The sequence below is a fragment of the Eschscholzia californica genome, unplaced genomic scaffold (genome assembly GCF_041429995.1).
Source record: "Eschscholzia californica isolate CP2 unplaced genomic scaffold, dmEscCali1.0.p SCAF_3, whole genome shotgun sequence".
In the NCBI taxonomy this organism is placed as follows: domain Eukaryota; kingdom Viridiplantae; phylum Streptophyta; class Magnoliopsida; order Ranunculales; family Papaveraceae; genus Eschscholzia; species Eschscholzia californica.
Window position 1 is genome coordinate 42,646,277 of NW_028238420.1, and position 12,585 is coordinate 42,658,861.

Genomic DNA, 12,585 nt, shown 5'->3' on the forward strand with positions numbered 1-12,585 from the left:
GGCTACAAAATATTCAGAACAAAGGGAACACAATTCTCTTCACCGGAACAGTGTCTGAGAGAGACAAACAATTAGAGATCGAGAAAGAAACAGTGAGAGATCGAGAGACATATATAGTGAGAGCAATAGAGAGAGAGAGAGGGGAGAGATCGAGAGACATAAACAGTGAGAACATAGAGAGAGGTAGTGAGAAAGAGAGGGAGAGATCGAGAGACATAAATAGTGAGAGCAATAGAGAGTTATAGTGAGAAAGAGAGGGAGAGACAGAGAGAGAGTGGGTACAATGAATGAGAGAGAAGATGTGACAATGGTAGTCGGAATGGTGGTGGTGGGAAGTTGTGGCGGTGAAGGTGATAGAGAAGATGAAGATTAGGGGGCAATGTTTGATCAAGTTAATTTTTGGGTTAAAAAATAATATGTCCCCCAAAATGAACAAAAAGCATGGATTCAATAGAGAATTTATTCCGGAAGATTATTCTTTATGCCCCAAAGGCAAAGCGGTGGCCTTGATATTTCATTTTTAATTGTCAGCCAATTTACTTTTACCAAAAATAGAACTCGTAAATTTATTCTAAACTGATGCACTGTTCTCTTATGGTCCTGATGCACTGTTCTCTTATGGTCCTTAACATCTCATTTTTAATTATTAGCCGCTTTTTCTCTTTTTAACAAAAAATAGAAGTGATAAATTTATATGTATATAGTAAGGTATGGGGGTATCTTTTTCAATCCTCCATTTTGATCCCCAACCCTCTGCTGATGTGGCGACATATCACTGGAGTATATTTTCTCACCATTCTCTCTCCAATTGCTCCACACTCAACTGATATGTCGCCACATCAGCGGAGGGTTGGGGGAGGGACCAAAATGGAGGGATGAATAGAATTTTCTCATCTTTTTTAGGATATATGTCCTCTTCCATAGCTAAGATTACATCTCCCAAATTTATCTTAAAGGGTTGAGTTAATATTTCTGAAATTCATTTTCAAATTTACAAAACAATATCATCCTCTTTGTTTTTATGGAATCCCGCCCAAACACAATTGTACGACTTCTCTTATCGATCTCATAATTTGACAGAAGTGTCTGTGCCCGACACACACGGGTTATAACCTTGTATTTATACAAACGAAAATAATATATACATAAACTTATTAGGTAGACCAAAAATGACCTTACCTCCAGTGAACTAGTAATTATGTTAATTCTAATAATAATAAATATTATTACTACTAATTAACAACAATAGAAATAAAAATGGAAAATTGATTAGGTTGGGATCATGCATTTTACTCATATATGTTAAAAATGGAAATGAATTATTAGAAACCAACAAATATAGGGAGAAGGAAGATAATGCTATATAAATGCATAAAAACAGCAGAGTTGAGATCTCTAAGTTGTGATGGTTTTTGTATTTGTTAAGAATTTGCCAACTTGCAAGAACTTGGCATCTAGCCTTTCTTTGTTCACGTGAACTGTTTTTTTTAGGGTTTCTGTTCACCATTTTACAAGTCCTACTTACTTCAGTCTCACTTTTTTCTCTATATATAGATAACTAATCAAAACCCTAAAACATGTACTAATTAATCTTCACACACTACTCTCACTGATCTCTCCCTTCTTCACCTTTATCCATGGATTCTCCTAAAGTCTCAGCTTTCCTTCTCATTTGCATGCTTTTCATCTCTTCAGTTACTCCCATTCTTGCCTGTGGCTACTGTTCTGACCCAACACACAAACCTAAGATACCCAAGAAGAAGGCTCCCATTGTTAAGCCACCCGTAGTCGTCTATCCTCCGGTCGTAAAGCCACCGGTTACCATCCCACCGATCGTGAAACCACCCGTTACCATCCCTCCAATCATTAAGCCACCCGTTACAATACCACCTATCCAGAAACCACCCGTTACCATCCCACCGGTTGTCGGAGCACCGGTGACACGCCCACCAGGCACGGGAAATCCACCAAATACCAATGTACCTTGCCCACCAACGCCACCATCGTCCCCTGCATCTACTTGCCCTATTGACACTCTCAAGCTCGGTGCTTGTGTCGATCTTCTAGGTGGATTGATTCATATTGGACTTGGAGATCCAACTGTTAATGAATGTTGCCCTGTGCTTCAAGGTCTAGTTGAGCTTGAAGCTGCAGTTTGCTTGTGTACAACTCTAAAGCTCAAGCTACTAAACTTGAACATCTTTGTCCCGATTGCACTTCAAGTACTGGTTACCTGTGGGATGACCCCTCCTCCTGGCTACACTTGCTCTATCTAGGTTTAAGTTCAGGTATATTCTATATATAAAGTTCAAAAATGTTAAACCCTAATTCTCATTTGTTTTAGTTTTTTGAGTTTGAAAATGTCTCTCTGCTCCGGCTACTATCCCGCGAACGTGTCCTGACAGGATTTAGAGAAATACAGCAAAAATCTTTCCTTCTATAAATCCTGATCGGGCGTATACCTTAGTCGGGATAGTAGCCAGGGTAGTGTTCAGGCTGAGCATCACGGTTGTTAGGAGTTAGGTACCCATCATCTTCTTAAGTGGTTTTTCGTGATTCATACTTCCAATGATTCGAATCTACTGAACAACGAATAACAGCAAAACCACATACTATTTGTACTCTGAATTATTTTCTTGAGCTATTGGGTGGTGTGAATCCAATGTCTTTAGATACCAACACGTTTCTACTAGGCCTGTCAGAGCTTATGTTAGGCCAAAACCATGGCCCACGCAATACTGGCTAATCTGGGACAATATCGGTAGATCCTTAGACAGATTATGTTTTATAGGTCGTAGTTTAAATACATTATGTGCTTTTAAAATAATTACTAGTTTTCAGTTCAAGTACCCAAGTGTCGTTCAAAGAAAATTAAGAGTTTTATGTAGTTAATTGTTAATTAAATATATTTTATTAATTGTATGCAGGTTGAAAGCTAAGATAATGGATACTGAAGGGTTGAGATTTGGACATGAGAGGATGTCAAAGATCTTAATATTCTCCTTTTATTTACTCCTTAATCGATTGGTACAATTTTTTTTAATCGTCAGCGTGCCTCGTATCTTTTACCTCTAAGGTGGAAGACCATACCTCTTATCTCTCCAAATAAGAGTTGTCGGCAATTGGTACAAATTTTTGTTTTTATGTAATTTGTTTGAGTTAATGTTTTTGTGGAGAAGAGATGCTAGAGTTGTACTCAAGTTGTATCAAGTAAGAACTCTCCAATATATTATTCTGTTACGGTAGGTAAAATTTCATTTTATTAATGATTAGTCGATGTCTCCTTTTACCAAAAATAGAACTGATAAATTTATTTATCTATACCGAAAAATGTATTTAGACGTATTACCTAAGACTAGAAATGACCACACTCATAGTGATTATGCTAATAATAATAATTATTAATTGATTAATAATAAAAAGAAAATAATAATGGAATTAGGTTACTATCTTCCATTTTAGTCATATATTTTAAAAATGTAAATGAATTACTAGAAACCAATAAAGATTGAGAACTAAGATGATGCTTAAAAAAAGATAATGCCTATATAAATGCATAAAAACAACAAAGTTGAGATCTCTAAATTGTGATGTATTTTTTAATAATCTGGCAACTTGAAAGAACTTGGCATCTACCCTTTCTTTGCTTACGTACGTAAACTGTTTTTTAGGGTTTCTATTAACCATTTACAAGTCCTACTTACTTCAATCACACTCACTCATTTCTCTATATATAGATATCTAATCAAAACCCTAAAGCATGTACTAATCAATCTTCACACACAGCACTCTCATTGATCTCTCCCTTCTTAACCTTTAACCATGGATTCTACAAAAGTCTCAGCTTTCCTTCTCATTTGCATGCTTTTCATCTCTTCAGTTACTCCCATTCTTGCATGGGCCGAGAAACCACCGAGCGAGAAACCACCTGCCTACAAACCACCGAGCGAGAAACCACCGATGAAAAAACCACCGAGCGAGAAACCACGGAGCGAGAAACCACCTAGCCGAAAACCACCGACCTAGAAAATTAAGATTTTCTAGTAGTTAATTGTCCATTAATTGGATTTTATTAATTATATGCAGGTTGAAAGCTAAGATATAAGGAATAATGAAGGGACGAGATTTGGACACGAGAGGATGTCAAAGATCTTAATATTCTCTTTCTATTTACTTGGTACAAGAATGTGTTTCTATGTACTCAAATTGTAAGTTCAACAAAACCAAAAAAAAAATGTACTCAAATTGTATCAGACTATTTTAATAAATAATAATGCAGCAAATAATAAATTAGCTAAAATGTTTAATGCCTTCGTAATAGTAGCTAGATAAATCATTAGTATTTCATAACATTTCGGGCCATAGCTCTTTTTGTTTTTTTGATTTTTAGATGCAACACGAAGTTTCTTGGAGATTATTTTTAGTTGGATTGGCAAATCTTTGAAGGGTTTGCCAATGAATCAATTTGAGAGTTTTGAATTCATTTTTAGGGGATGTTGACTCTTAGGATTGAATCCAACAACTTCATTCATCTTGATCGCCACCAACATCTTCATCATTCTAATCATCTTCATCATGCCCAATGTTTTCATCTCTAGAAGCACTATAGAGAACTGACACAAAAAAATGTAATGGGTGTGAAAGCCTAACAAGTTTTCAAAATGGGAGTCAACATCAAATATAGCATAACATTTCGGGATCGAACTCAAAATAACCCAAAAATAAGAGAATGAGGAGGTAAAAGGACTATAATACCCAACACTCCAACATAAAACTACAATGATACAGCTGGGCATTACAACGTTCCCAAAATTTAAGCTCCGGGTAGTCCAGATTTCCAGAAGAGGTGAAATCTGTAGTTATTGAATTTGAGTTATTGAATGTATAAATCATAAGTTTGTTAGGTTTTAGGCCGCTTTGGCATGTTGTTGGGTTTTAGACTTCTTTCGTTCATAGTTTTAACTTAGGCGGTTATCGTGCTTATCACATCTTGATGATGTATCAATGCCTTGTAATTACTAACGTAGATCGTATTCGATTTGTCAAAAAAGAAAGTACAAGTCAGCACAAACTTTTGTTAAAAGATTGTGTAATATTAGACGAAATTAGACACCAAACTTGAGTTTAAACGCCCAGTAAAGGCCAACTGGTCGAATTAAGTGATTATTAATGATTAGCATATCGATGTCGAAGTCCGACGAACTCCGACCTGAGGTTTTGTGTGGGTCCGACTGGCTGAAAATTAGGGTTCTTTTTTAGGTGCAAATTAAAATTAGTGTTATAGCAAAAACAACTAATAAAATGAATCAATTTATCCAAGTGTATGTATATTTTCAAAAACACATAGCAAGTGGACACCAAAATGACTATAATTGAAACCCCAAACTTATGCTTTTCTAAATACTTAACCTCCCCATCAAAAAACAAATTTCTTTTCTCATTACGAGTACAAATGAATTTATGTAGGTATTCAGTTAACGTATCAATATACTGAACTTCATATGCGTGTAACCTGTTACAGACGAGGATGTATGTCAGTTTGCAGTTTTCTCATTTCCATGCGACAGAGTCGATCTCGTCTCTCGCTGACTTGTATAGTTCGAGCCGTTTAGCTATACCTTCTCTCTTCTCCATTAGTTGTGGGTCCTCGTCTAACATGGCACCTAGCTGCTTTTTCTGTACCAGGAAGATAAAATGTGAGACTGTTAAATGCTTATCGATTTTAATATGCAAGGGTAATCCGACACGATATAAAAGTGTCCGGGATAACGTGAGTGGAGAAGGCCAAAACCAGAATAGGGTTGTTTACATGTACACATTCTTCTTCATTATTAGGTCATTTACTTCTACTTACTCTCACAAGAAAAAGGATACTGAAATTTAAGCAAAAAATGTACCTCCCTTCTTCCAACTTGTGCATAAAAATGATTGAGAAGTGCCCTCTTGGCTTCTCGAACTTGAGAGTAAACAACAGCTTTAGGAATCGAATTCCTCAGGGTATCACAAACCATGCCCACATAAGCTGTTACATTCGAACCTGAAGCCAAATTATTGGTAAGAATATCAGTAAACACTAGCTTTTGAACAAGTATGACACTGTTATGTATTTTTATGAACCATTTTACCATCAGAATGTAGGTATCATGAGAATAAACGCCCTTTCAAGGAAACGAATAAAAAAAGGATAAGATAGTATCTTTTTACCAATTCTCCGAAGGTGGTTCTCTGAGTACCGGTCGCTAGCTGGGGCAGCGGTATTTGGCCCAGCTTTCTCTGGCTCCAAGGGGAGCTTACGGAAAAATTCAACCGTCAGATAACTAGATTCCATCTCTACTAGACGAAGAACTGTTTTCCGGCTGTCTTCACGAAACCTTTCCAAAGCTTCATTAGCTGCTGCTGCTATGTCAGCTTGAAGAGTTGGAAACCGCTTCAATTCCTAGGAATGTACAGGAGGAGATTTGAGAGGAATCAAAATACCTTCTAATTTCATTATAAAGTTCTAAAAGTCATACATTGAAAATTAAAAGTTTTGTGTGCAAGATTGGTATCTATTTTAGTATTAGTTTATCAAAAGTTCAAAACTATTTAAAAATATATTCAAACCGACAAGTCTCCTTAGCAGCAAAACCCACAGAAGAAAATTTTATGTGTTTAGAGTTTAAAACATTAGTCTCTCTCACTCAAACCAAATGTTCAAATTAGCCAGGACGCCCAGGATCACTCAACAATTGTCGGATAATTGGTAGTCATTAATGGAGATTGTGTGTGGTCAGAACTACTTAACAAGAACATGACTATTGCTCTATATACAGTCGAAACTACTACTAAAACATGCTAAGAATTTTTAAACACGTAATAACAGACTAACAACTAAAATGAAAAGCTGTATTGAATTAAAGATTGCTTACCTCTGTCTCTGATATAGACTTTCTAACGAGTTCCTTCAAAACGAAGTGTACCTGATACAATAGATAGTTAACAAGTGGAAGTAGAGAAGAAGGTTTCATCACAACAAAAGTTCTACTTTTTATGGCATGCATTCATTAATAAAACACTTCATCATAATTCATAATAAGGTGGCAATGAAAAAATCAAGATACATTTTAAGCAAGCAAAGATATCAATTTCAATAGAGTAGGAAGCCTAAATAAGATCATTTCCAATTTTCACAATCGATTAACTACGAAAAAATGTTTCTTTACAGCTAAATTTGTTTGATTGGTATGACATCAAATTTAACTGAAAATAAGTACCAACCACTGTGGTAGACCTAAGCATATAAGGGGCGACAAAATTATGACCCATAAGGATGAATATCCAATATTTCAAATAAATTGTCAATATTATCAGCTAGATCAATATCAGTCATTTTCTGGTATTTCCTACTGGGTAGTAGCAAAAATTTGATGCAAGAAGGTATCGACTATTTTGGGTTAGACATTAAACATGATAAAGGCATAAGTAGTGTTATGAATGTAATATACTGAAAAGAACTTAAGAGGACTTGAGAATTACTGCATCAACTGAGGCTTCAGCTGGGCCTTTAAAGTAGCCAAGAGAGCTGTCTATTAGTCTTCTGTAACCTTGTTCTGGAGCAATTAAGTGAGGCTGATAACCATCTGCCTCAGATATAACTTTACGGACATTTTGTAGAGAAAGATGACGATCAAAAGGGAGCTTCTTCAGAGCAGCTGGCAGTTGGTTATCGAAGACCAAATATATGCGATCTCCACCAGGTCGTCTAGAACAACAAACAGTTGGTAAGTTATTCCTGGAAGTAGCTTGAATTATTTAAAGATAGCAATTTACTTCATAAGTGATCATTCATATAGACCAGAAAATGTAAAGGTTCCGAGACAAAATAATGAGCGACTTATTCTGTACCAGTGCACAAAAGTTCCGCGGACAAGGAAAAAGGGACTCAATAATCTTTGGACCAAAACATCGATGGCCTAGCAAATGTTTTATTCATGCAACAAATGGCAAATGCCAGAACCGAGGATCTATGCAAATGATGCTAGAATCGAAACACATTTTCTCTGCTGACATAATAATATAAGAGCAAGGAATGAAATTTCGGTAGACATGGAAATGGAAATATATCGGCCACTTTGACCGAAATTTTTCTACTTGACAATGAATTTTTAAGAGAAATTTAGTTAAAATTTCGGCTTCGATGAAAACTTCGATAGCCATGGAAGTGGAAATATTTCGGTCATTTCGACCGAAATATTTCGAAATTTAATTCCTTGTTAAGAGAACCCATCGCATACTATGAAAAAATATGTTGGCCCAAGTTATTAGTGTTTAGGTAAAAGTGCAAAATATCATTTAAACCAAATATCGTAGACAGCCAAAATCTCAAGTGACAATTAGATTAGCTTTTCTACTCAAATGTGTAACGAATTAGCAATGAAATAGAAAATTCCTACCCACAGATACCCAAGGTTGGCCTTTAGCATAACTAAGATATCCTCTAAAGTCTAAACTCTGAGCTATTATGGGATTAAGCGTGCACAACTAACCATGCAATTCTTTAAATATTATAAATTTGACTGTATATCGACCAATTAAAATAAGGATTTGATTAGGAAACAAACTATACTTGCTCAACTTCCAGATACCAATCAATGTAGAAAAGGTTGATGTATTTACCCTCCATCCAAGTGTTCTCTGAATACACGATCAAATGCACGACACATTTCCAGAATTGTGTACAGCTGGGCCTGCATTTCAAAGAGAGATACTTCAAGTATAAAATCAGATATAGTGACAAATTAGGAAGAACCTGAAAAAGAATCATAAATGCATCTTTCAATTGTTTACCCCTGCATCTACGCCAATTGGCCTGCCTAGACGGTCCAGCTCTGCTTCAAGCTCGTCAATTGTCTTATTAATTAGAGCTATGATACTTGGTATCCGCTGTCTGATCACAACCTCCAAATGCTGATGAAATAAGGCATGTAGTAGGTGAAATAAATTCCAGAATATATTCGATAGAGAAAAAACAGAAAAGAATACAAATATACATATATAAGTTAGCATACCTGTGAAAGAAGTTTAGCAAGATACACGGAACCCATTTTGCTTGCCATGTGGCCATAATCAGGACTACTCTCAAAATATTCATGCTCTCTTCTGCGAGCATCAATCATATCAACATTTTTATTGATATCAGCTTGTGAACGGTTTACAATCCCAACCCATGGATGTTGCAGCTTGTACGATCTTCCCTCGAGAACCTTAAACAATTGTAAACAGCATCAGTCATGCTTTAGTGTAGTATTTGAAATTTATATAAGAGAACAAATACTCCAGTAAATTCTATGTAATGAATGTGGGTCCTTACATCAAGAGCATTGGTACCCTTGTCCATCAGATCAAGCTTTGTCAACACTCCAAATGTTCGTTCACCTGAATGACAGAAAGCAAGAAAGAGATGAATCTCTAGAACAATCTGTTCATAGTTAAGCAACATGATTTAAGGAACAAAACACTCCTCTCATTATGCACAAATAAGAAGCGAAAGCAGCATAGGTGCACCTGAAGGATCGACTTCTTTTGCGAGCTTTATGGCATCTGAAGTGGCAATATCTTGATTAGCGGGAGAAATGGCCAATATAATGCAATTAGGCTACAAAATCAGAATAGGCCACTAATTAGTTTAGTCACTGATAATGGCTATCTAGAGCTCTATACAAATCCAAGATGAGAAGTAGTAATTCAGGCATGAACTAGATGGAGACACAAAAAAATTACTACCAAAACAAATGTTTACGAAGAACTGGATTTACCTTCTCGACATAAGAGCGAACCATGTTGTCAATATCTTCAACGATGCTATCCGGCTGTCCTTCTGCAAAGGCCAAAATTACCACGAGTTTACATAAAAAGTAAAATAAATAAATAAAATAAAACAACATATGCTAGCTTCAAAAGGTAAGAAAATGATTCATGAGAGTTTACCTACGGCAACCTTTGTCATTCCCGGTAAATCGATTAGTGTCAAATTTACAACTGCAAAAGAAAGAAATTGCTTTGATAAGAATGCAAAAAAAAAAAAAAATCGTTTGTCATCACCATCATAGTAATTATACAGCCAAAACTAATGTATTTCGCCATTCAATTCTAACTTGAACTATTATTCAAGAAAGAAAAGTTGATCTTTTTTTCTTCTTTGTCTTTCAAGTAAGTTCATTAAGTGAAATCCTGAAATCAAGTACAAGATCTTCCCTTTCAAGATATAATATCTATCAGTATTTCACTATCAACATCCTTCGTGGTTTACTCCATATCCCACTACTTAGGAGCATGCAGCAAGAAGCGAGTCAGCTAAGAAAAGAGGCAGAGAAATTAAATACAAACCATTTGGAGAATATATGCTCAGATGGATTGGTATGTTTGAGATGGCCTTCGACTTTCCAGTAATACGGTCAGTTTCGTCTTGGATCTCCTTACGCACAGAGGCTACAGTACAGAAGAAAGATGGGATCCCATTTAAATTTTAAACACACAATTATGCTATAGTAGATTTCTTAGTTTTCAACGAAGGAATAGTAAGTAGACTCATGGCTATAATTATACTCTTAAAAGAAACTTAAATGCGAAAGAATAGCAGCAAACACCTGACAGTTACTAGAACACATGTACTTGGAAGGAAATAAATATGTAAAATGTAAAGTAATAACTTCCAGAATAATTTTGAATTTAAAAACAGTAGCAGCAGAAATGTTTCTCCGGAGGAGACAATGCACCAGCTACAGAAATCAGTAGTCTTACTGCTGACCGTCCTAGATAATTACAAGGTAGAGGAACTATTCTGGAGCATCCAACCACCCAAAAGATTTACTAACAATACTAGAATAGGGAAACGAAAATGCTTATTAACCGAAAAATTACTTCTGATATCAGCATGAAATCCGATCACATGACTGGATTTCGCGCCAATTTCTCTTTCTTGATAAACCGGGAGAAATCCAGCCGTCCAACTGGATTTCACGACAAGTTCTCGGTGTATGTATCACGATGGATAGACAAAGGCTCCTAGAAGATGTATATGTGACCCACATCATGGTGAGAGATAACTTTGGCTGCCGGCGTACACCACAAAAATGTTCCATAAAACGTGATTTTTGTACAAATATCAGGAAGGTAATCTCAACCTATGTCAAATAACTGGATTGGTTTATTTATATATCTCCATTAGAACTCAATAAGGAGTTTCTCTTATAGCATTAATGTTTGTTCTTATGACTTATAATTGGCATTTGGGCAATTGCAAACTAAAACAGAAGCACTCTTAACTTTAAGCTAACCTTTTAGGAATCTTTACGAGTTAATTCACTGTTATAAACCATTTATAACCCATTCTATATCACCTCCATAACTCGAAACTAACCCATAAATAGTTAAATATCAATATTTGAATTATACATTACCAAAATCATTGAATCTTTTTCTTGGTGCATGAAGAAACTCAGCATACTCAGCCTTCCCATCATCTATTTTGTGTAGTTGAAGCACTAGAGGTCGTCTCGTCACAATACCTAATTTCCAGAAAAACATGAGCAGAGAATAATAGGATTAATAACTACAAATATAAATCATTCCCCAAACTAATAGAAACTTTTTCAGTAACGCAGAATCAAAGGTTTCACATTTAAGACAATAAATCGTATAACATTCCGAAATCTTAATGAAAGAATTTGAAAGCAAATCTAGAACAAGACGAATTAGGTACCAGATCCTCGAGGTAAGAAATCTCTTCCAACAATACTTTCTAACACAGAAGATTTTCCTGAACTCTAATTTCACACAATCAAACAAACAAAGAAGATTCAGAAAGTATTGAAAAAACCTGAAAATCTTACGAATTGAAGAAATTGATTGTTTGTAGAGAGAGAAAGAGAGAGAGAACCTGGCCTCCGACGACGGCAACAGTAGGAAGAGCTTCCCAAAGAGACATTCCTTCACCACCATGATCACCTAAAACAGTGCAAGCTCGTTGTATTCTGTTTACTAATCCGATCAAACTCTCTAATGACGCCATTTGAGATTAAGATCGACGAAGATCTGACAGAAAAAAAAATTGATTTGAATCTTGATCGAATGTAGACAGAGGAAAATGAGATTTGGAATCTGATTGAGAGAGAATGAAACTTAGCGGGTAAAAGAAGAAGAGGACGTCAATAGCACGAAGAAGGTGGGTGGATTTGGGGGATCCACTTTCGGGTCTGGGCATACAGACTTTGTCAACTGCAGTTAGACCCAATTGAGTTAGTGAGGGCAACTCCATTTCACTTCGTCACTTGGTAGCCCAAGTGGTTCCACGGTGTTGACATAAACTCCAAAAAGTCCCGGAGGTCTCTAGTTCAAATCCCAGAGAAGGTGGAATGTCAAATGTAATGCCTATCTAAACTCCATTTCACTTCCAAAACTAATATCGTTGATCGTAGTCGATTCCCCGATCTTTATCATTTTCACCACCACCATTTCTTTATATTTTTCATTCTTTTCCCTTCCTCTGACTCATCTTCTCTCTCCGCCCCAAAAAGTTTCTCCTTCTCTCTCTCCTCTCGATGTCCT

General features: G+C 36.1%; 2 protein-coding genes across 4 annotated transcripts; one reads left to right on the plus strand and one right to left on the minus strand.

Annotated features, from left to right (window-relative positions):
• The first annotated feature begins 1,409 nt into the window (after nt 1–1,409).
• LOC147550507 (uncharacterized) lies at nt 1,410–2,972 on the plus strand. The gene is made up of 2 exons (XM_086671748.1): nt 1,410–2,288; nt 2,928–2,972. The coding sequence occupies exon 1, from the start codon at nt 1,638–1,640 to the stop codon at nt 2,274–2,276; it is 639 nt and encodes a 212-aa protein (XP_086527874.1). The 5' UTR covers nt 1,410–1,637; the 3' UTR covers nt 2,277–2,288; nt 2,928–2,972.
• Nucleotides 2,973–5,294: 2,322 nt separating this feature from the next.
• On the minus strand, nt 5,295–12,585 carry LOC147550508 (phragmoplastin DRP1C-like). 3 transcript variants are annotated; one of them, XR_015237052.1, is made up of 17 exons: nt 11,918–12,585; nt 11,741–11,804; nt 11,439–11,546; nt 10,366–10,467; nt 9,967–10,017; nt 9,795–9,856; nt 9,544–9,634; nt 9,350–9,414; nt 9,048–9,242; nt 8,827–8,946; nt 8,656–8,726; nt 7,516–7,741; nt 6,909–6,959; nt 6,205–6,436; nt 5,898–6,037; nt 5,480–5,676; nt 5,295–5,409 (listed from the first exon to the last, which is right to left on the minus strand). XR_015237052.1 is itself a non-coding variant. In XM_086666653.1 (16 exons), exons 1-16 carry the CDS (start codon nt 12,047–12,049, stop codon nt 5,551–5,553), a joined length of 1,836 nt encoding a protein of 611 aa, XP_086522779.1. In that variant the 5' UTR covers nt 12,050–12,307; the 3' UTR covers nt 5,295–5,550. The 3 variants fall into 3 exon arrangements, 1 of the variants encoding a protein (XP_086522779.1); XR_015237053.1 differs by having other exon boundaries at nt 5,492–5,676; nt 11,918–12,287; XM_086666653.1 differs by having other exon boundaries at nt 5,295–5,676; nt 11,918–12,307.

Excerpts from the sequence above, each read along its gene's own strand:
- LOC147550507 (XM_086671748.1), top strand. The coding sequence starts at position 1,638 with ATGGATTCTCCTAAAGTCTCAGCTTTCCTTCTCATTTGCATGCTTTTC.
- LOC147550508 (XM_086666653.1), bottom strand. The coding sequence starts at position 12,049 with ATGGCGTCATTAGAGAGTTTGATCGGATTAGTAAACAGAATACAACGA. Across the intron at positions 9,415-9,543 it reads AAAAGAAGTCGATCCTTCAG|GTGAACGAACATTTGGAGTG; the intron begins GTGCACCTATGC and ends TCTGTCATTCAG. Across the intron at positions 8,727-8,826 it reads CAATTGGCGTAGATGCAGGG|GCCCAGCTGTACACAATTCT; the intron begins GTAAACAATTGA and ends TTTGAAATGCAG.